This window comes from Denticeps clupeoides, chromosome 12 (assembly GCF_900700375.1).
Source record: "Denticeps clupeoides chromosome 12, fDenClu1.1, whole genome shotgun sequence".
Lineage (NCBI taxonomy): Eukaryota > Metazoa > Chordata > Actinopteri > Clupeiformes > Denticipitidae > Denticeps > Denticeps clupeoides.
Window position 1 is genome coordinate 19,570,948 of NC_041718.1, and position 22,403 is coordinate 19,593,350.

At 46.3% G+C, this 22,403-nt stretch overlaps 1 protein-coding gene and 1 gene segment (V, D, J or C); one reads left to right on the forward strand and one right to left on the reverse strand.

Annotated features, from left to right (window-relative positions):
- Nucleotides 1-3,172: 3,172 nt before the first annotated feature.
- LOC114801027 (Ig mu chain C region-like) lies at nucleotides 3,173-8,546 on the forward strand. The segment is given in 7 exon segments: nucleotides 3,173-3,263; nucleotides 3,444-3,794; nucleotides 4,430-4,750; nucleotides 4,832-4,945; nucleotides 5,436-5,771; nucleotides 5,855-6,172; nucleotides 8,031-8,546. Coding segments are annotated over 7 exon segments (1,854 nt in total).
- Nucleotides 8,547-9,373: 827 nt separating this feature from the next.
- serinc3 (serine incorporator 3) lies at nucleotides 9,374-17,378 on the reverse strand. 2 transcript variants are annotated; one of them, XM_028998695.1, is made up of 10 exons: nucleotides 17,226-17,378; nucleotides 16,555-16,716; nucleotides 15,249-15,442; nucleotides 13,807-13,886; nucleotides 12,973-13,110; nucleotides 12,298-12,467; nucleotides 12,098-12,188; nucleotides 10,614-10,815; nucleotides 10,306-10,536; nucleotides 9,374-10,215 (listed from the first exon to the last, which is right to left on the reverse strand). In XM_028998695.1, exons 1-10 carry the CDS (start codon nucleotides 17,370-17,372, stop codon nucleotides 10,077-10,079), a joined length of 1,554 nt encoding a protein of 517 aa, XP_028854528.1. In that variant the 5' UTR covers nucleotides 17,373-17,378; the 3' UTR covers nucleotides 9,374-10,076. The 2 variants fall into 2 exon arrangements, with proteins under 2 accessions (XP_028854528.1, XP_028854529.1); XM_028998696.1 differs by lacking the exon at nucleotides 16,555-16,716 and having other exon boundaries at nucleotides 17,226-17,350.
- Nucleotides 17,379-22,403: the final 5,025 nt, after the last annotated feature.

The window sequence follows — 22,403 nt, forward strand, 5'->3', positions numbered from 1 at the left end:
AGGTCAACTGGGTTCAGTCAAGTTTTATTTAACATGCGCATGGGGGAAACTCGACATTAGCACTCCCACCTGTTAGTAAGTTCACAAGCACATTTCTACCACTCTAGGTGACGCAAGATAGAAAACCAGCCTCGCACCGGTTAGAACTACGGCGCAATTCAGCGGGACACAGAATCCTTCTTTTATCAGCCTCTGTCCAGCAAAACACATTATGTTTTGAAAACATTTTAGCCTTGTGCATCACCAAGGTTGGAAGTAAGATACAGCTGTCTTCTAACTGTTCCGTGGCTAAAGGTGATGGTCAAACAACATGTGAAAAGTCCTGGCTATACATTTTTACTTCACACATGTTCATCTGCTGGTTATAGTCTATTGGGACACGCCCATGTTAATCTGGTCACCCTGCACATGCAGACATTAATACATACGATATAAAATGGTCTGGTGATGGACACTCATAACGGACAGCTGCCCTTGACCCCTTTTCATTAGGTTGTAAGGATTAAGACACCAGCTTTCTGTGTTGACATGTGTGTTACGTTCTGGTTCTTTTATGTGTTGTGTTGCAGGAGGCCTGGTGAACCCACCAGTTTCTGCTACGGACAGCTATGGACAGCTACGGTTTCCTTTTTTCGTGGCTGCGCTTGCCGTGCCATCCACCCACCTCGGTAGCATTTCCTGTTTTCGGCGTCAACATTGCGCATTGTGAGTGCATGAGCAGATCTTCCCCCAACCACGGCCGCCAGCAATCTCACTCAAAGCTAACTTCAAAACTTGAGAGCCCTGCACAAAACAAAAGTGGATCAAATGTGAAGTAAAAGTAGTGTATGTGCAAGCTTTTTATGTACATTTCACATCTACTCATTTAAAAAAATTAGACTAAAAATTCCCTCTTCACGGGATCTCCGATCCCAATTGAATCTATTCTCCTTTGTTGACCCTGGCTGGTGGAACAACTTGCCCTGCTCCATTTGACTAGCCAAGACTAGCCAAGACTACCACCACCTTTAAGAAACATTTGAAAACTCACTTGTTTAAAAAGTATTTCAAACGAGTCTAACACTAACACACGCACACTCACAAAAATAATAATAATAATAATAATCGTCTAGCACCTAACAATTCCCTAGCATGATCTATTCTTGACAAGTTAGGCCTTATCAGGGCTCTTAGTTTTGTAACTCAAAATCTATGGTCCTGAGAATTGCTGATGTCTTCTCCTTGCAAGTCGCTTTGGATTAAAGCGTCTGCCAAGTAAAGTAAAGTAAATTACTTCACTATCCTTAGGCTCACAAGCATGCTCCAAACCACAGACAGTCTTCACATCACTCAGTGAGAGGTTTTTCCATAGCTCAGTGTTCTCTTCTGCCAAATTACGTTAAAGCGAATCGGTGTCAACATTGTCCTTTTTTGACATCAAACTTGACATCAAAGCCATGTGTGGCAAGAGCTGCAAGCCACCTATGGCCATTGGCATTTAACTTCCCAGTGGTCAATACCAGTGGTGAGTGGGTTGTTATCCGTCATTATGGCGAACTTTACCCCATACAGGAAGTCATGAAATTTATCAACTACCGGCCACTTGAGTGATAAAAACTCGAGTTCTGCTCAGCAACACTCCTTTGAGACATACGTTTTACTTGCCAACACCGGTGCACTTGTAAGGCATTTAATGATGTCACAAAAAGCCTTTGTACATGACTCCCCCATCGAGAGCCGAAAGGTTTATTCTCCTCTCGTCCTCTGTCCCTACACTCTACTTTTTCCCATTCCATTTCGGAAGGTCTGTCAACGGCTTCACAATAGCAGAATACTTTGCCACGAATCTGCAATAGTATTGACGAAATTCGAAGAAACGATCTAAGTGACTTCAGATCAATCGGCTTCAGCCACTTGGTAACAGCCTCCAACTTCTCCGGATCTGTAGCAATTTCATGAGTTGACACAATATGATCCACATATTTGACCTAAGACTGACAAAACTGACTCCAGTGACATTTTGAGACCTACCTGCTCTAGGCATACTATGTTCCTCATGTTCCTCTAAAGTCGCTCCAAACACATTCAAGTCTTCAAGATAAACAAGGACTTGCTGCAAATTCATATCACCAACTGCTCTCTCAACTAAGCATTGGAATGTCGCAGGGGCTCCCATCACTCCCTGCAGCATCTGCTCAAACTGATAGAAACAAAGGGGGCATATGAACGCTTCTCCTACTAGCAATCACAATAGGAGATTTGTACTGGCTCTCCGTTTCCTTAATCACTCCTGCATCTAGCAATGGAGATGCCTCCTCACATCCTCTATGTCTGCAGGCACTAGTCACCTGGACCTCTCACAAAATGAGCAAGTGTCCACAAGACGGATTTGATGTTCCACGCCCTTGGCTAGACCCACCTCCCATTTATGAAGTAAGAAAACATTACAGCTCTCCTTTCACACCGTCAAGACAAGGGAGTCACCAAAATCAATAAAATGTGCGTCAATTTCTTCCCCTTCCCAGCAGAATTAGCCAATTCAGTAACATATACTCTCCCCAACAGAGTACCCAGAGGTGACCACTATGACTTTAGGAACTGACTGACAAAATTCAACCTGACTAGTCACACACTGACTGTCATGTGGCAAAATGGTAAATGGGCCCATCCATCTCCTGGTTCCTGCAACTTTCAGGGCATACACAGAGTGTTTATCATAGCTTTTGCCACCTGTTTTGTGACCAAACAATCAGTGGTCACACTCCTGGGGTCACAATTCCGTACTGTCATCAAGCCTCAGCTCAGGTGGAACCACCTGAGGATTTACCTTTTCGTGACATTCGCACAGAACCAGCAAACCATCAGATTCATCACGGAAAGTTCTACCCCACAGCAATACAAAGCATGAAACCAATAACTAAAATTACATTCTGATTAACAATGTTCCCAGTGGTGCCTCCATCTTGTCTAAAGTCCAACATACTTATTTTACATTTTAACGTCGTATTTCTGATCGATATTAGGAAAGATTTGTTTAAAAAATTCACAAATCAAATTCCATACACTTGGTGCAGATAACATGGTTCCCAGTAGTGATTGTTCCCGCACTGCATGTGCAGGCTGAACTTTGAGCTCAGTCTGAGTCTGATGAGGCGTGGCCAAGGCCAGGCCCTTTGCTTTCATGGTGAGCCTCATGGACGTGGTCAGGAGAAAGAAACCGATCCGAATCACCCAAGTTTTAAACCGCCTCGCCGCCATCCTCTTCATTTGCCTTCAGTGTGCAGGTTAGTCATTCAGATTCACCTTGTTTTTATGATTATTGATTTAGGTTGAAGCATTTGCTGCATGAACATTTATTGATTGTTAGGTTCTTTGGATTCAACCTGCTCCACTTGAAAACTCATGTTGTTTCTGAGCTGGATGTTTGAATGAATAATGCTTTTTGGTTTCTCCTTCTCTACAAGCCTCGTCAGAAGGTTTGTCAGCCTTTCAGGACACTCTGGTGGGAAGCCCAGTCACGCTGGCCTGCCCGTTCCCGCTACCACCGGGCTCAAAGCTCACAAACGTCTCTGTGTGGTGGAGACTGGACCGCAGGAGCAGTGCTGGACACACCCACACCAGGAACATATTTGTGTTTGACGTAGGAAACATCATAGAACATTCTGCAGGATACAAGCTGAGCCCGGACAGGCTGCTCCAGGGTGACGCATCTCTGAGTCTGGACAGTGTGCTGGTCACTGACGAGGGAAACTTCACCGGCACAGTCCTGGTCAAGCCCAACGAGTATCAATGCTCAGCCCAGCTCCAGGTCTCAGGTATTCTGGTTTCTTTGTATTGTTTTTTACTTTACTTTACTTTACTTTACTTTACTTTACTTTGCGGACGCTTTTATCCAAAGCGACTTACAAGAGGACGACACCAGCAATTCTCATTCGGTTTCTATAGATTTTGTTACAAAACTAAGATGCCTGATAAGGCACAACTTGTCAGGAAAGAATATGCTAGGGAATTGTTAAGTGCTAGACTAAAAAAAAAGTACTTTGTGCAGTGTGTGTGTGTGTTAGACTCGTCTGTAATACTTTTTAAACAAGTGGGTTTGCAACTGCTTCTTAAAGGTGGCGGTAGTCTCGGCTAGTCGAATGGAGCAGGACATGTTGTTCCACCAGCCAGGGATTGGGACCGGAGACCCCATACATGAATTATCTTTCAAATCATTATAAAATGGTGAACTTACTACTTTGCTAGACTGAAAGAACTGTTTTCAGTAGGAAACTGTGCTGTCGGTAGACCATAGACCCAGTTTAAAGAGTTGAGAGCCATAAGGTTGTAAGTTGTAACAGCTTTTTTCCCCAAACCGGTTCATGATTTATTTCCTACCATATTTTCACTGCCACATATTATCAGCAAACATGCTGAACAACACAAAGTGAAGGTTTGTGTTTCTCTGCAGCACAGCCCTCGCTGTCCCTTCCTGAGGAAGTCAGTGTCCTGGATGGAGAGAAGACGACCCTGTTCTGTGACATATCTAGATTCTACCCGGAGCAGCTGGATGTGGTTTGGCTGCAGAAGAACGGATCCCAGGTCACCTCAGCAGATGGCGACATCTGCACCGGCCTCCCGGCGCAGAACCAGAACCACACCTTCAACCTGAGGAGCCAGATCACCGTCCAGGGGGTCCAGGCTAAAAACGACGGGGCCGTGTACATCTGCCAAGTGCGTCATCGAACGTTCCCCCAGCCCTGCCGCAAACATGTCACCCTGCATGTCATACGTGAGTCTGGCAGGGAGTCGGTGGGGTCACGGCTGTGGTTTAGTAGTGTCTAGATCAGAAACATCTCTGTTTCTCCTGAAGGACCCGAGTCACCTGCAGACCCCACAGCTCTCACAGCAGCTGCTGCCGTTTCAAGCGTCCTGCTGGTGTCTCTGGTCATCGGGCTGCTGGTGTTTTACAGATATTTCCACACGGGTGGGTGTCGAATTATACAGATTTATATAAAGATATCAAAAATGAGAAGGCTGATAAGGGTGTAAAATGCACATATAAATAGCAATTGGCTTGAAAGTTGAGAAGTAATGGGTCACATGATCATAAAAAGATACAGCCCCATTAAGCATGATTCTGCATGTGGTCCAAAGGGCGCACACGGTATTAATATTTAGTATGTGATCATGTGTAATTTTGTTTGCATGGTTATATGAGAAAAGAGTTTATTTCAGCTGCATACTTTGGCGTAGCTGTTGTAAATAGTTTGCAAATGGACACTATGAGAATGATAATCAGAATATAAAATTATGTTTTTTTTTCTTTTTAGCAAGAAGCATGTCTATTTTATCTAACAGGTGCAACTACAATTATATTGACGGCTTCATGACTTCAACATTCACACATTGATAATCAGACTTCAACAGCCTTTAAGCAGAACATTACAAATAGTGTAAGAGACTTGTTTTTCCAGAATCCCTCAGTGTGTCGGAAATCTGCACCCCGTCCATCATCTGCGCCGGAGCTCAGGCGGACATCAGCTGCACCATCAGCGGGGTGAGGCTGAGGGAGCTGAAGGTGCGGTGGTTTAAAGTTCCAACATGTGCGACGTCACCGCAGGACGCCTCGGACACGGACCCACTGATGCCCATAGAGCTGTGCGGCCAGTCACAGATCAAGTCCAAAGACAAGACCCATATCTCAGTCCTGCCACTCTGCCTGGTCGTGGGTGATGACCACTCCGTGTACCGCTGCATGGTCCAGTACAGAGGACGCACTGTCACCAAGGAAACCACCATAAGTGTGAAGAGTGAGGAGCTTGTTGAAATGAATGTCTACAGGAATCATCTACACAATCCATGACAGAATATAATGTTTTTGTTTTTTTGGCAGTGCATCCTTCTGTCCTGCAGATATCCAGCCAGCCCCAGATCCCTGAGATCAGGCAGCCGCTGGTGCTGTGCTGTCGGGTCGAGAGATTCTACCCTGCCCACATTGACGTGGAGTGGTGGAGGCAGGACGGAGAACCCATCAAAGAAGTGGTGAAGTATGGGCCCTTTGTGGACCACAATCATCTCCGGAGTGTCTGGAGTCAAGCAATGCTGCAGGTCTCTGCAGAGGATGAGGGAGCGGTGCTCACCTGTCGCGTGACCCACAGTAGCTTCTGTGGACTGCGGTACCAAGACCTGACCTACCGGATCAGCACACGCGGCAAGATACACCAACCACAAGCACATAAGAACCAAGTCACATAACCACACCACAAAATAACCTGTTCCCGATACACCAACCACAAACACCACAAAACCATGTCACACCCATAACCACACTACCAAATAACCTGGTCATTATACACAAACCATAAACACCACAAAACCACGTCACACCCATAACCACACTACCAAATAATCTGGTCATTATACAAAAACCATAAACACCACAAAACCACGTCACACCCATAACCACACTACCAAATAACCTGGTCCCGATACACCAACCACAAACACCACAAAACCACGTCATAACCCATAACCAACTACCAAATAACCTGGTCATTATACACCAACCACAAACACCACAAAACCACATCACACCCATAACCAACTACCATATAACCTGGTCATTATACACCAACCACAAACACCACAGAACAACGTCACACGCATAACCAACTACCAAATAACCTGGTCATGATACACCAACCATAAACACCACAAAACCACGTCACACCCATAACCACACTACCAAATAACCTGGTCATTATACACCAACCACAAACACCACAAAACCACATCACACCCATAACCACACTACCAAATAACCTGGTCCCGATACACCAACCACAAACACCACAAAACCACGTCACACCCATAACCACACTACCAAATAACCTGGTCATTATACACCAACCACAAACATCTCAGAACCACAAACATCCATACCACACTACCAAATAACCTGGTCCCGATACACCAACCACAAACACCACAAAACCACGTCACACCCATAACCACACTACCAAATAACCTGGTCATTATACACCAACCACAAACATCTCAGAACCACAAACATCCATACCACACTACCAAATAACCTGGCCATGACACACCAACTACAAACATCTCAGAACCACAAACACCCATAACCACACTACCAAATAACCTGGTCATTATACACAAACCATAAACACCACAAAACCATGTCACACCCATAACCACACTACCAAATAACCTGGTCCCGATACACCAACCACAAACGCCACAAAACCACGTTACACCCATAACCACACTACCAAATAACCTGGTCCCGATACACCAACCGCAAACACCACAAAACCACGTCACACCCATAACCAACTACCAAATAACCTGGTCATTATACACCAACCACAAACACCACAAAACCATGTCACACCCATAACCACACTACCAAATAACCTGGTCATTATGCACAAACCATAAACACCACAAAACCACGTCACACCCATAACCACACTACCAAATAACCTGGTCCCGATACACCAACCACAAACACCACAAAACCACGTCATAACCCATAACCAACTACCAAATAACCTGGTCATTATACACCAACCACAAACACCACAAAACCATGTCACACCCATAACCAACTACGAAATAACCTGGTCATTATACACCAACCACAAACACCACAAAACCATGTCACACCCATAACCAACTACCAAATAACCTGGTCATTATACACCAACCACAAACATCTCAGAACCACAAACATCCATAACCACACTACCAAATAACCTGGCCATGACACACCAACTACAAACATCTCAGAACCACAAACACCCATAACCAACTACCAAATAACCTGGTCATGATATGCCAACCACAAACACCACAAAACCATGTCACACCCATAACCAACTACCATATAACCTGGTCATGATACACCAACCACAAACATCTCAGAACCACAAACACCCATAACCAACTTCCAAATAACCTGGTCCCGATGCACCAACCACAAACATCTCAGAACCACGTCATAACCCATAACCAACCATCCAACAACTTGGTTTTGTTTCCTGCAGGCACCTCCCCAACCATCAGGTTCATCCACTGTGACCCCACCAGGCCCCAGGTTGGGATTATCTGCACCCTGAGCCTCTGTGTTGAGGACTTTTGTCCAGATTCTCTGTCTATCACATGGTCCAGAAATGGGCAACCAGTTGATGCAGGAACTTTCTGCTCAACCCCAAGTCTCAACCTCAAGGGTCTATACTCACAGTGGACATTCCTGAAGGTGACCCCAACCTGGCAGGACCAGGGGGCATCATTCAAGTGCCGGGTGGAGCACAGTGCCCAGAATGAGGCAGAGGAGCGAGAGTTCCTTATGGACCTGATGGACACATGACAGCCTGTTTTCCTGCAAATCCAGTTGCTAGGCAGTGGAGAAGAGGAATCTGAGAGCCACAGGAACCTATAGGGACTATCCTACATGGGAACTGCCCTAAATCCAATAAGATAAGATAATCTTTATTGTCCTTGTCACTTCTCAAGGAACACCGAAATTTAAGGTGCAAAAATTACAAATGGCACTGGATTTTTACAGTCTATTACACATTGTGTGAAGATATTGTGCATTACTGCACATAGTGAGGTGGTATTGCACATTTATGGAGATATAGCACATATGTGGATAACAGTTTATTTTGAGTTTTAAGTCTGGATTGCTTTTGGACAAAAGCTCTTATTAAGGCGGTTTGTCCTGGTTTTCATTGCACTGTATCTTTTGCCTGATGGCAATGACCGGTGCTTTTTTTTTACCAGCATTGTGAATTCTAAATTTATTCTAGGGTGGGGAGGGGGCAGTAAATGTTTTTTCTGCAGACCTGATGACTTTGTTCATTCCGTTCAGACACACACACACACACACACACACACACACACACAGTCCATACACTTTGTGTGGAACAGTGGTAGAAGGCAAGGAGCAGATTCTTGGAGAGCTGGCACAGTCTGGAGCTGGAGAGCTGGTACAGTCTCTGCTGCGCCTTCTTAGTCAACAACAAGCTGCTGAGTTCGAGCTTCTTCCTGAGATGAGTGCAACCTCTGCAACCCCGGGGCTGAGGCTGAGAGCAGTGGAGGTGTGGGGACCTGACAGAAGGTCCAGTATCCAGCTGCGGGTGAGTGATGGAAGTCCCACATCACCAGTTGTTGGCGGCCTGCTCAATCTGACCAACATATAAGATGTGTTGATGAAAGTTGGGGAGGAAAATTCTTCACGAGTTCCACAATCTGCAGAATGAAGGTGAGTTTTTTTCCTAATACATTCTGGGAAGAAATGTTCACCTTTTTTCATTTAAAAACTCGCTTTCTGTGTTCACATGTGCACAAACACACAAACAAAAAGAAGAACACAATCACACTGAAATTGTCATTTCAATCATTTTTGTTTTGCACAGCAGAACAAGTGGAAAAGAAAACCGATATATAAAAGAGAACACACGTAATGTTTATGAGTAGAGGCATAAATTGGTCCTGTGCACAATGTACATCGGCCACATGTGGGCGCCACGTACAATATACAAATTATCAACAAAAAAAAGGAAATAAATATAAACAAATACAATCAGGTCATTCTTACACCATGAATGTAAATTCTTACACCATGAATGTAAAGGTGCCAAGGTTCAGACTCTATTGTACTATAAAAAATTACATTAATTACAAAAATATTTCTGCCTTTGGCAGAGGGTTTTCATGTTTGAATAGCTCAACTGTTCAAAATATCATTCGAGAGTGAGACAAGTCGTCACTGACAATCATAAGGCATCGTAAGGCATGGTACTAAACACAGCGGACCAGGAGAACGGTGGCTAGACATCATGGTGATCTCAGCAGCAATGGGCTTTCTACATAATACTGCAGGTCTTACAGACTGAAGTGCACCAGTACGGATGGTGTGGAAGGCAAAAGTGCTTTGGGTCTTATTCAAAAGTAAAGCACAACTTTAAATATAATGTACAGACTAACCAGCTAGGTGTCTTACATGATTAAAAAAAACTTGAATTTGTGCAAACTAAAGTGTAAAAAAATATATAATTCGAAATGAACCAAATGGTCAAGGGGCGGGGCTAGCTGAAGTCCCGGTTTGTGAGGATCATTGGGGCGATGAGGGTCCAGACATACAGGGACAGACACACCCAGCTGGAGCTGATCTTCACCCACACCGCTGGCCATTTACTGCTCATAGCGCTGTACTCGGCATCAGGGCTGCGCCGCGAGAGAACAACGGAAAAAAATTCTCACAAACACAGGAAGACACATACGAACATCATGGAGGTGAAGGTGGGCGGAGCTCACCTGTACCAGTTGGTGAGGGTCATCATGATGTAGAGGGAGGCGAGGAACAGCATAAAGTGGAAGAAGCAGTAGCTGTACTGCACTGTCTCTCGCTCATTGTCCTCAACCCTGCGAGGACCCCCGCTCTCAGTCACGTCCTCGAGGGTTCCCACAGACGTCTCCTCCAGGACTGCCGCGTCATTGGATGAGAGCGTCAGCTTGTTCACCTGGCTTTTGTTGGAAGAGCGAATGCTGGACAGAAGAGAGCAGAGGGCATGAAGGACCAAACAGAACAACCGAGGTTCCCAACATCTCTTTCACCAGCCTACCTGGAGTACAGAATGCAAAGTACAAAGATGGCCAATCCCACAATGCTTTGGGCATCCCACCACTGCAGGTATGGGGACGTTGGGACGGGTTCCTCTGTGCCCACGATGATGACAGCCGTCTGGTTCTCCACCTCCAAGGGAGGGGCTGTTGGAACAGCCATCTGCTGGAAGATGCTGAGCAGGCTGGGGTTGCAAGTGCGGTCTGTTCAAACAGGAAGCATGTTGTCACATTTTTAAAAAGATAATAAAATTTGAAATGATCGTCATTGAAAGTAGCACAGCACACGGTGACAACGAAATGTGTCCTCTGCTTTTAACCATCACCCTTAGTGAGCAGTGGGCAGCCAAGACAGGCGCCCGGGGAGCAGTATATGGGGATGGTGCTTTGCTCAGTGGCACCTTGGTGGCTCGGGACTCGAACCTTCAGATTACGGGTCTGCCTCCCTACCTGCTAGGCCGCCACTGCCCCAGAGTTACATTTTCTTAAGTAAAAAAAAAAAACTTTATGAGTAGATTTAAAACTTTTTACTATACGACAGATGTTGCCAAAATATCTAACAAGTTTCACCATTTGCACGTAGCAACAATATTAACATGACACCATTTCACCAATCAGACGGAGCCATGCAGTCACAAGACTACACACAAACACGGAATGTCTAAATACATTGTGTTCTTACTTTATATACATTGTGTTCTGACTATTTTTTTTTAACGAATACTTTTTACTTGTATTTGAGTAATATTATTTTGGATTAATTCTTGGCTACTCTATATATGTGTGAGTGTGTGTGTGTGTGTGTGTGTGTGTGTGTGCATGTGTGTGTATAGATATGTTGTTCTAGATTTGAGTTGATTTGGAGCATTATATTAAAATGTTCAGTTGTGTTTACAATTACGTACAGTCTTCATGCTCTGAATTTGTTATGAAGCTTCATTGTATTAATGTTTTATTCTTGTTGACCGTGACTAGTCTCAAAGATCCGGCAATTCAGTGGAAGTCCAAAATTTTCCACAGTCAGATAATTCTCACTTCTTTTCACCACCTCTAAAATTTAACCAATCAGCACCAAATGCAGTCACGACCCATTAACCATTCCAACATATTTTACTATGAAGCACTGGTACAGTTATGAATTTGTTTCTGTAGCAGCTTAATGCAAAATATATTCAAATCGGCAACAGAAACAGCATAATCGGAAAAAAATTAATGTATTTAAATTCATTAAAAATAAGTTTTGCATATAAATAAGTGTAACTGGACAGACGTGGGTCCTCAGTGACGCTATATTATGTTTTTTCTGCGCAACTGTGTCCGATCAGCCATGTTCCATTTGGCGCACTAGAGCGCCTCCTAGTGCACCTAGGCGGTGGTGAAGGTAGATTGTTTTTCGAGTTCCCATTCGATCATTTCACCGTTTCTCTAGGATTCCCTGGCTGTGTATTTTACACGGTGGCCATTAACACAGATCAGGGTCTCTCACCCGGCTCGTTGGTCATGGCTGACCAGGTCAGGAACATGGTGTACAGAGTAATGATGGAGGACTGGAGGAGTCCAGATTTGGCCTGAGATTCCTGCAAAACACAAAGAAAACCATGAAAAAAAAAAAGAAGAGGCCAAGTGAACATGTGGATTGAAACCTGGCTTCATTTGCATGTGCCCATGGAACCCCATCAACCTCACCTGCACTCTGGGTAAAACTGAAACAACCGAAGCCACAGCGCACAGCAGCGCGTTGAAGGTGATGAAGAACTTGTTGAGTCGACAGCCCTCTGGCCGCGTGTAGAAGGCGTAGAACAGCGCGGCGGCGATGAGGGACAGGGCGTAGTTGAGCACTGTTACGGACAGCAGCGCTGTGGGTGGAGATTATGGGGCGTAATCAGATTACAGTGCACAATGGAAACACCGCGGTGACTACAGCCATGTGCTCGGCTCTTTAGGAAACCAGGAGGCTTTGTGGTCACGAGTCTAAAAACAGACGGGAGCCTGAGAGAGAAGGAGAGCCACCGTCATTTCCAGACGGAATCTTTAATACTTTCAAGACCTTTATAATCATTATTAATTAAGCGGAGTCCCTGATTAGGAAGGATGGGATGGAAGTTTCCGAGGGAAACCACTCGTGTTTACTGCAGATGCTGCAAGTGCGCGGATGATCCGATAATCCTGGGATAACATTGCTGTTGCTGGGGGCTCAGATACAGTTAGTGTTATTGCCGGATGAAGAGCAGCAAACACACACACACACACACAGCTAAGCCTGAAATGTTTGAGATATCTGGAATTTTCTTTTTTTTTTCCTGCTTGGAACACTTTTGTTTTGTGACCCTCAGACTTGAGGTCGTTTTCCAGGCAACGTACCAGCATACCACGTTCGAGAATCCTCATTCTCCATCCTGTCCACCCACGACTCGTTCCAGGAGTGGGCGAAGTCCACCAGCAGGACGAGCTGGATCAGGATGAAGCAGAATGCGCCGCAGGTCCCAACCACAAACCACACTGCCACCGGCAGAGAGAAAGTTCGTTAACATTTCACCTCCACTCATATATAAATGGGGTGATTAGTAGCCTAGATAGTAGCCTAGTATAAGAATGTCTAATAAATGCTGTAAATATACACTATCAGTCAAATGTTAGAAAACATCTACTCATTTATGGGTCTTTACCTTATAGTAAAAAACTGAAGGAGCAAGTAGGTGAATGTAGGCACGGAGGAGCATGCATGGGGCAGTAATGGCCTAGCGGGTGAGGAAACAGACCCGTAATCAGAAGTTTCCTGGTTCAAATCCCGAACCGCCAAGGTGCCAATGAGGTCCCCTTGATCCCCTGCCCACTGCTCACCAAGGGTGAGGGTTAAATGCAGAGGACACATTTCGCTGTGTCACCGTGTGCTGTGCTGTAGTGTTTCACAATGAAAATCACTTCACGTCACTCATGAAGCGACTTTGATGATGATGATATTGAACAAAGCAGCTATGAAGGTAAAAACAGATTCATCTGATTCATCAATCATTTACCAGACACCCTTATCCAGAGCGCCTTACAATCAGTAGATACAGGGACAGTAGATACAGTCCCCCCCAGGGTTAAGGGTCACAATGGCAGTGAGGTCTGAACCTGGGTCTTCTGTGCCTTACCCACTAAGCTACTACCACCCGGTAGGCTGCTGCTGCTACTACGACTGCTACCACTTACCGCGAGTAAAAGGCCCCTCAGGAATGTAAAAGGCACCGGCGCTGACCGCCACCATGCCGGCGATCTTAAAGAACCAGAACCTGTGAAGGCCAGAAGCAGAAGCAACACGTGAGTTCGGATCAGCAGGCAGCAGCGAATGAAAGAACTCCTCAGTCAGGGCGGTCATCTGATCTCGCTGCATGAAGGCCGTGTGACCAAACTCACTAGATCTCGTCTCATATTAATACGTCTGTAAAGGAGCAGAAGCTTCGTTTAGCATCTGTCAGATGGGAAACTTCCAGGTCCATGTCCTTTCATGCATTAATGGTCAAGTGTGGGGGGTGTCAACTGTAGGGCCTGTCAAAGCCCATTGAGACATACTGTATGTGATTTTGGGCTATATAAGAAATAAATGTTGTTATTGTTAATGGAGAGTCACCCACTATCTCCCCTCACCAACAAGTACTGTCACCAGGTGGCCCAAAGGGACGGGAGAGTCTTGATTCTTGTGTCAGGGGTTCTTTTTGGACAAGGCAGAAACACCAAAGGACAAACTGATTGGTCTGACTTTTTGTTGACAGGGGGCCGTGGTGGCCTAGCGGCCCCGTAATCCCCACACGCTGATCATTCTCATTTATATTTACAATATTTATCAGACGCCCTTATCCAGAGAGACAGTCAGTAGTGAATGGGACAGGGACGATGGTAGTAAGTGGGATTTGAACCTGGGTTCATAGGCGAGTGTGTTACCCACTAGGCCTACACACTCGCCTATGAACCAGAAGACCCAGGTTCAAATCCCGCTTACTACCATTGTGTCCCTGAGCAGGACACTTAACCCTGTCCCTGTAACTACTGATTGTAAGTCGCTCTGGACAAGGGTGTCTGATAAATGCAGTAAAAATGTAAATGTAGGCAACTGCCACCCTACTGGGTCCAGGCTCCTCGCCCGCTCTCTGTATTTCTCCTTTACTCTAATTTTGGTTTTTCTGTAACGCTGCAACCATTTTACATAAAACAATTTCCATGTAACTGCAATAGTAGTTTACCCGAGTTCATAAATTAGAAACGGTTCATTACTGGAACTTCCACGCCGATGTGTGGCCAAGTAACATCAGAAGAAAAAAAAATACATTGCTAATAATTAATGGAGTCAGACACCAAGTTGGATTCGCCGCCGAGTTGGATTCCGTTTTTTACTAGGAACAATTTTAAACGGAGCCACTCGAAAGAAAGAAAACAACAATCTCTTAGATGAATCGATAGTTAATAAATCTAGTTACGTAGCAATTAGACTGTGAACTTTAACCCTTGAGCCGGGTGCCTGCAAGGTTAAGAGGTGGAACGTGTAAAAACACCCTGACTGTCCTCGGAATATGACCAGTAGCTCCTCGCCAGGCCAACCAGGAAGCAGCACCCATTTCACCCACAATGCATTGCAAAGCAACCTAAAGATTCTGTACCCGTTGTGAATCGCCGCTCTCGGGTCCCGGCTGTTCTTCACGTTGACCGTGAGCAGGGAGAAGGCCAGGAAGCTCACGCTCATTCCAAAGCAGACGCGGTACACGGCCTTGTAGCCCACGAACATCTCGCAGTTCACGTGGCCACTGATCCCGGCCACGGCGGACGCCGCACCCCCACTGCAGAGCCCGGGGATCTGCAACAGAGGGAACCCCGCCGGCTTGATTAGGGTGGCAGTTCGACTGTTCACCCCTCACCCCAACGCCTCACTCTGCTATGTATTCTTCTTAAAAAGTGTCCTCCCTACACGCCGTGTGGATAAAACCCCTTTTATATTTCACTTAACTTACTAACCAGGCAGCAATGCAACATTGTTCTCCATCTGTAGACTTTCGCATTCTTCAGCGCATCTCTACATATCAACACGTTCACATAAAGGTCCCCTGGCATGAAGTATTTTTTGCTTTTTGTATCGGCCTTAGTGTGCCCTAATACCGCATCTTACTGCATACTGTAAGTTTATTGACGAAATTCAGCCGCAGTGCAGAATTACAGCCACTTTGATCCGGTCCCACGGTGAGATTTCCCCGGACGCGCCGTTCTGGCATCTGTAGCTTTAAATGCTGCAGAGAGGCGGGACGAGGAGGAGAGCGGCCTATAGAAGTTGAGCGGCCATTCGCGGAAATGACGTCATCGACACCGTCCACCCTGTCTTGCTCAGGGTAGTAAGCGGGATTTGAACCTGGGTCTTCTGGTTCATAGGCGAGTGTGTTACCCCCACTAGGCTACCACCACCCATGGCGCAGGCAGGAAGTCGTGTCGTGTGTTCTTCAGAGTCTCGCAGGACAAGACGAAACAATTGAATTTGTGCTCATTTTTACATCCAATCACCGAGCAACTGCAGTGCTTCACGTGTTTGGAAGCCATGACGGTCGGTGGAGATCATGTTTTAGGGGAGGGGCGGGAAATTCTCTGCGAAGAACAACACATGAGAAACCGGGGGTAACCTTTCCCTTTATGACGTCATAAGGGGACAAATTCCAGATCTGAGCTGCTGCTCTCTGAACGGTGAAGCCGAATGACCAAAGGTCTCTTTGTACATATCGCCATTTCTAGCCACTGCAGGACCATAGACAGGCTCGGGGAACAAAGTGTCATTTTCATGTCACGGGACCTATAATAATAATTAGTATTTGTGAATTTTCAATTTCAGGGTCACTGTTGGGAAGAAGCCCCTCATTGGTTTCACTGCCGACTGAAACTTTGGCAAAAAGATGGCGGAGTTGGATCCTCTGGTGGTCCTCTCACCTTCCTCAGCTGCTGGTCGACCCCCGGCGACAACATGACGCAGGAGACGACGGTCCCCAGCAACAGGACGAGGGCGTAGATCACGCGGGTGACGATGGAGTTCTTGCTGTGGGGGCAGCACCTGCAGGTCAGGCAGGACGCCCCGCTGCACAGACACGGGACCTGAGAGGGGAAGGGGGGGGGCAGGACTGGGGTTGACGTGACGCCACACCGCCGGTGCGGTGACGTCATCGCCGCGGCCCCTGCGCCTTTAAGACACCCGAACGGAGCGCCCGCGATTGTAAACAAGTTAATCCAAGGTCACGTAACCGCAAGCGCGCCATTGTACGACATTTACGTGAAAAAAACAGAATCCGCGACTTTTCATAAACCGCTTGCTTCTAACGTGCTTCTGACGTCGTGATTTGTGCAGGCGGTTAACGCCGCGTTCCCGCGTCGCAATCTCAGGATTTTATTTTACTTTATTTTATTTTTTGACTGGTCAGTATTGGGTTTAAGAAACGCTAAGACATTATGACGAAATTAAGACGTTATTCCGACGATAATTCGGGTTCGGATTGGATTCCAGACGGTGACCTGTTGCGCGCGCACTGGCATGAGGGGCAAAATAAAACTTTGATAATGAATTTAATTGAAATAAAAAACAAAAATTAAAAAAAACAGTGACGTACCCAGCTGGACAGAGAACAGACCCCCAGCACTGCGCCCATGGTGCCGCGCCCGCCGGGTCCTCGTCTCTCAGTAATCAGCCCTTTAATAACGCGCCCCGCTGTTCTCCTCGGGGGTTTCTCACAGTGCGTCGCTGGTGGTGACGTCATCACGCAGCGTACTGTCCCACTTCAAATAATACAACCACTAAATGAGATTACTAAAATCGCATTACCTCGACACAGTAATAACGATGGTGATAATATTGTAATGTGTTGTGTAGTAAGTATTATTATAATGGTATTGTAACAGTTTGCAGGCCGTCGTTGTTGGGTGGTGGTAGCCTAGTGGGTAAGAAGACCCAGGTTCTACTATTTGAGTACTATTTTCAGACCCAGGTTCAAACCCCACTTGCTACCATTGTGTCCCTGAGCAGGACACTTAACCCTGAGTGTCTCCAGGGGGGACTGATTTTAAGTCGCTCTGGATAAGGGCGTCTGAGAAATGCTGTAAATGTAAATGTTGTTGGGGACTCTGCAGTGAATCCTGACTGTTGAACTGGGAGTCGAGGTCACGGTGATAATAGGTGAGCACAGGAACACCAGGGACATCAGGGACACCAACGGGACGTGCAGGAGCAGGTCTGGAATGAACGTCTTCTCTCTGACCTGGAATCGCGCATGTACAGTGCAGGTTTTAATCTGTAGTGAAACTGATTAAAAAGGTTCTTCATCCCTGCAACAGTTTGGTTTGAATATTTATAAGTGGAAAAATGCATGAATAATCCTGATTAAAAAGTTGTTGATGTCGATGCGGTCGGTCTCTCCCAACTCTGAAAACTAATGAACGGAGACATCATGTCAAATCAGGAAATTAGGCAATAAACACTTAAGGTGAATCAGTGTTTGACTCAGAAGTTTTTTTTTTTTTTTTTTTTTTTTTTTTTTTACATTAACAAGTTTTACCTACATCTTTTCCTCCTTTCCGTTCTCTGATGAAGCATGTGAAGTTATCAGGAAAAGTCTTCCCTTTTACAGATGGGCACAACAAGGACAACGTGAGACAAGTCCCATCGGTAGGCATATAATCATGCACGTCAGGCCCTCGTGGTCACCGCAGTTTGAGAACTGTGGTCTCGCCCTGGCGCGGTCGCCATCCTGTGCAGTATAAATATTCCGGCCACATCCGGTTTCTATCGCCACCACTTCCTTTTCGGAAGGTTTACATTTAACTTCGCTCCTTTGAAAGCTTGCTGCTACAGTCTCTGGTCGAGAAGAAGGGCTAGGCATCTGTAACCTTGGATCTCTCCTTCCTACTTCAGCACCTAGAAACAGACCAATCCAAGTCGAGTCATCGTTACCGCCGCATAATTAGCTATCCAGCTCCTGCGGAAATGAACCAGACCGGAAAAGGATACACAGTTTGCCGGGTTCAGGGTTTGTTTAGGCCCATTATTATTGCATCAGTGTCGCAGTTTTTCTTCCATCACGTGTTTTCCCTCCCGAGAAAGATTATAGTCCAGACTTAGAGTCCAGACCTTCCACTAGGATCCTTGTGACCAGAACCCTCAAGCTCCCTGTTAATTCTGATATCTAGTGATTTTGCATCTGTCCCATGTCAGTTGTCCACCTCCCCAGTTTCAGAATTGATGAGGAGACAGAGCGACTTATCCAGAGCGACTTACAGCGTGCTTCCATGTTACCATGGATGAAGTGATCAGTTCTGGTTCACTAGGACCCCCAACTATGAATACAATTTTTTATTCACTCTGTTCTAGTTTCTATACAGAAGTCAGACAAGAAGAAGGTTACAAGTTCATCTAAATATTCTCTAAAGAGGAAGGTCTTGAGCTGCCGTGTGAAAGTCACAAAGGAGGTTCACCTCAAAAATGATGTCTGGTCTTTCTGCATTCAGTTAAATTGACACTTCAGTGCCAGCTAGTTCATCTTGTCCTGTAGCCTCCTCAGGCATATTTCTGGACCCGGTCAGGCGTCCTCCCTATGTGGAGATGGGGCCTAATGTCCTATTTTTCCACACTTGTACCGAGCATCTCCGCTGTGCGGGACGTCTCCCTCCGTTCAGCGGCCTGCCCCTCTTTAAAAAGACATTCAGTCAATGCATCCAAGATGAATACAGCCTTTAATGCTTGAACAAGGTGACAAATTTTATTATAAAAGAGGAACACTCAATGAAGCTAAAAAAAATAATAATTAAAACGCATAAAAAGTCAAAAAATATTTATCAAAATATTTTTTAATCAGACATTTACTGCCTTCTTCCACAATAAAAGAAAGAATAAACCACACGCCAGTCCACATGTTCCCCGCTTTTTGAGCATCTGTCTGCGGTTAAATGGAGGTCCTGTTTCACTAGGTCACGCTACGCAAAACAGTTTCTTATGATCCAAAGGAGATGATTATGGATAAAACGCCATGAAAATATTCATTCTCATCATCAAGAATAGGAGATTAAGCAAAGGTCTTAACAAAAACACACAGGCTAAGGGAGTGTACAGACGTTGATATTGGCGAATGCATGCGCAAACACGAATAATACCAAAATGCAGAGATCTTCCAGGATCCGGCCGAATGGGGCATGAGGGCAGCGTCGTCCTCTTCTTCTCTGTGTTGTTCTCGGTGTTCCTGCGCAGGGTGGGGCAGGTGTTGGACTAGCAGGTAAGTAAACAGACTGTAATTGGAAGGTTTGCTGGTTCGAATCCCGAACCGCAGAGGTGCCACTGAGGTCCAATTGATCAAGGTACCGGTCATGGCCGCCCACTGCTCACCAAGGGTGACGGTTAAATACAGAGGACACGTTTCACTGTGTCACCGTGTGCTGCGCTGCAGTATCTCACCATGACAATCACTTCACTTTCTTTCTCTTCAGTTCACAGGGTTGTTGTTGTTGTTCTTCTCCTCTTCTTCTCTACTTCACCAGTTCACATGGTCGTTCTCCGGAAGGATTAGAGAAATGGCCTGCCTGGTCAGACCAGGGTCACACTGAGGTCGACCTGGGTTCTGCCACACGGCGGGGCAGTGGCGTGCTCTCCACCCCTACAGATCATGGAAGACCATCGTTACAGGGTCACCACCGCTCGTCAGGACTCACGGGATATCTTTCCTTTTCACATTTTGCGGGAAGAACCTGGACTCACCACAGGGCGTTTTGCTTGGCCCGGACTCGCCACCGGTTCCACGGGTCTCTGCCGTCAGGGTCCCCATCTGCGGAGGAGGCCCGGCGGGTTCGGTGGTTGGTATCCGGATGTCTCTGGGCTGCAGTTTCTTCCTCATGACGAAGGCGAACTGCCTCTGGGCCTCGTCCAGCTGCCGCAGGCGGGTCAGGCGCTGCTGCTCCAGCCTCTTCAGCGTCTGCCGGGAGGAACAACGGAGAACCTGATAGTTAAAAAAACTGCAAAAAAAGTCATTATTGTCCTTCAAGAAAAGAACAGAGTAGTTAAACTCAGCTCTATTAATGAAGTGGGTGACCCCTGACCTCGGAACCCATCCGTTTGTACATTTACATTTAATGCATTTGGCAGCAGCCCTTATCCAGAGCGACTTACCAACGTGCTTCCATGTTACCATGGATGAAGTGATCAGTTCTGGTTCACTAGGACCCCCAACTATGAATACAATCTTTTTATTCACTCTGTTGTAGTTTCTATACAGAAATCAGACAATAAGAAGGTTACAAGTTCTTCTAAATATTCTCTAAAGAGGAAGGTCTTGAGCTGCCGTGTGAAGGTGCTCAGTGACTGAGCTGTTCTGACCTCGAGGGGAAGTTCATTCCACCACCGAGGGGCCAAGATGGAGAAGAGTCTAGATGAGCGTCTTCCTTTTACCTTCAGAGATGGAGGGACCAGGCGAGCAGTACTGGAGGCTCGGAGTATACGAGGTGCAGTGCGAGGTGTAACAAGGGCTGTGAGGTAGGATGGTGCTACTCCATGTTTGGCTTTGTAGGCCAGCATCAGTATTTTGAACCTGATGCATGCAGCTACTGGGGGCCGGTGGAGGGAACGTAGGGTAGGGCGGTAGTAGCCTAGTGGGTAACACACTCGCCTATGGACCAGAAGACCCAGGTTCAAATCCCACTTACTACCATTGTGTCCCTGAGCAAGACCCTTAACCCTGAGTGTCTCCAGGGGGGGGACTGTCCCTGTAACTAATGATTGTAAGTCGCTCTGGATAAGAGCGTCTGATAAATGCCATAAATGTAAAATGTAAAACGTAGCAGAGGGGCGGTGTGGGAGAACTTGGGAAGGCTGAAGATCAGTCGTGCTGCTGCATTTTGCATGAGTTGTAGAGGTCGGATGGTGAGAAGGTTCGTACCTTTGCGAGCTGCTTCTGCTCCCGGACGAAGTCCTTGTTCGCCGCGGCGGAGGCGCGCATCAGGTCCGGCGCGCAGCGCGCGAACACCGGGTCCCGCCGGTACAGACGCGACAGGGACGCGGCGGGGTTCGCGTCCATGTTCGGCTCCTCGCTGTCCCCTCCCGACCCGGACACCGGCCGCCGGCACGCAGCTGGAGGGGTCTGAAAGGCCCGTTACTCTAAGACGAGTTGTTCCTCTGGCCGCCGCAAGGGGGCAGTATGACACCAAGCAGCCTGCAGGACGCCAGAGAGAAAAACAAAGATATTTTAAATACTATTAGAGCAGAAAGACAGGAATAGAATAGCAACATAAGAATATGAACGTCGTGTGTAGGACAAATAAAGTGCTATGAATTGAACTGTAGGCACATAACACCAGTCAAAAGTCTGTACGCCCCTGCTCTGTGGCGGTCACAATTCCCGAATGAGAATTGCTGGTGTCTTCCTCTTGTAAGTCACTTTGGATAAAAGGGTCTGCCAAGTAAAGTAAAGTAAAGTAAAGGCCACAGAGACGAAGATGGAGCCATGTTGAACAATCCCCTGTAAAAGACATGTTTGATTTAAAAGACATGTTTTTACCTTCATGGCCACTCTGTTCGTTGTCATTGTCACCAAAGTTGCTTGATGAGATGCTGATTAAGGTGCGTTAAGGATAAGAAAGTGTTCAGCACAAACCTTCAGGGCTGCTGGAAAGCGTCCCGAGAATCTACAACAGAGTGAATAAAAAGATTGTATTCATAGTTGGGGGTCCTAGTGAACCAGAACTGATCACTTCATCCATGGTGACATGGAAGCACGTTGTAAGTCACTCTGGATCAGGGGCGTCTGCCAAAT

Coding starts and splice junctions, on each gene's coding strand:
- serinc3 (XM_028998695.1), bottom strand. CDS start 17,372: ATGACGTCACCACCAGCGACGCACTGTGAGAAACCCCCGAGGAGAACA. Junction 15,443..16,554: donor TCGACCAGCAGCTGAGGAAG/GTGAGAGGACCA, acceptor CCTCTGTTGCAG/ATCCCCGGGCTCTGCAGTGG. Junction 12,468..12,972: donor TTCTCGAACGTGGTATGCTG/GTACGTTGCCTG, acceptor CTCCACCCACAG/CGCTGCTGTCCGTAACAGTG.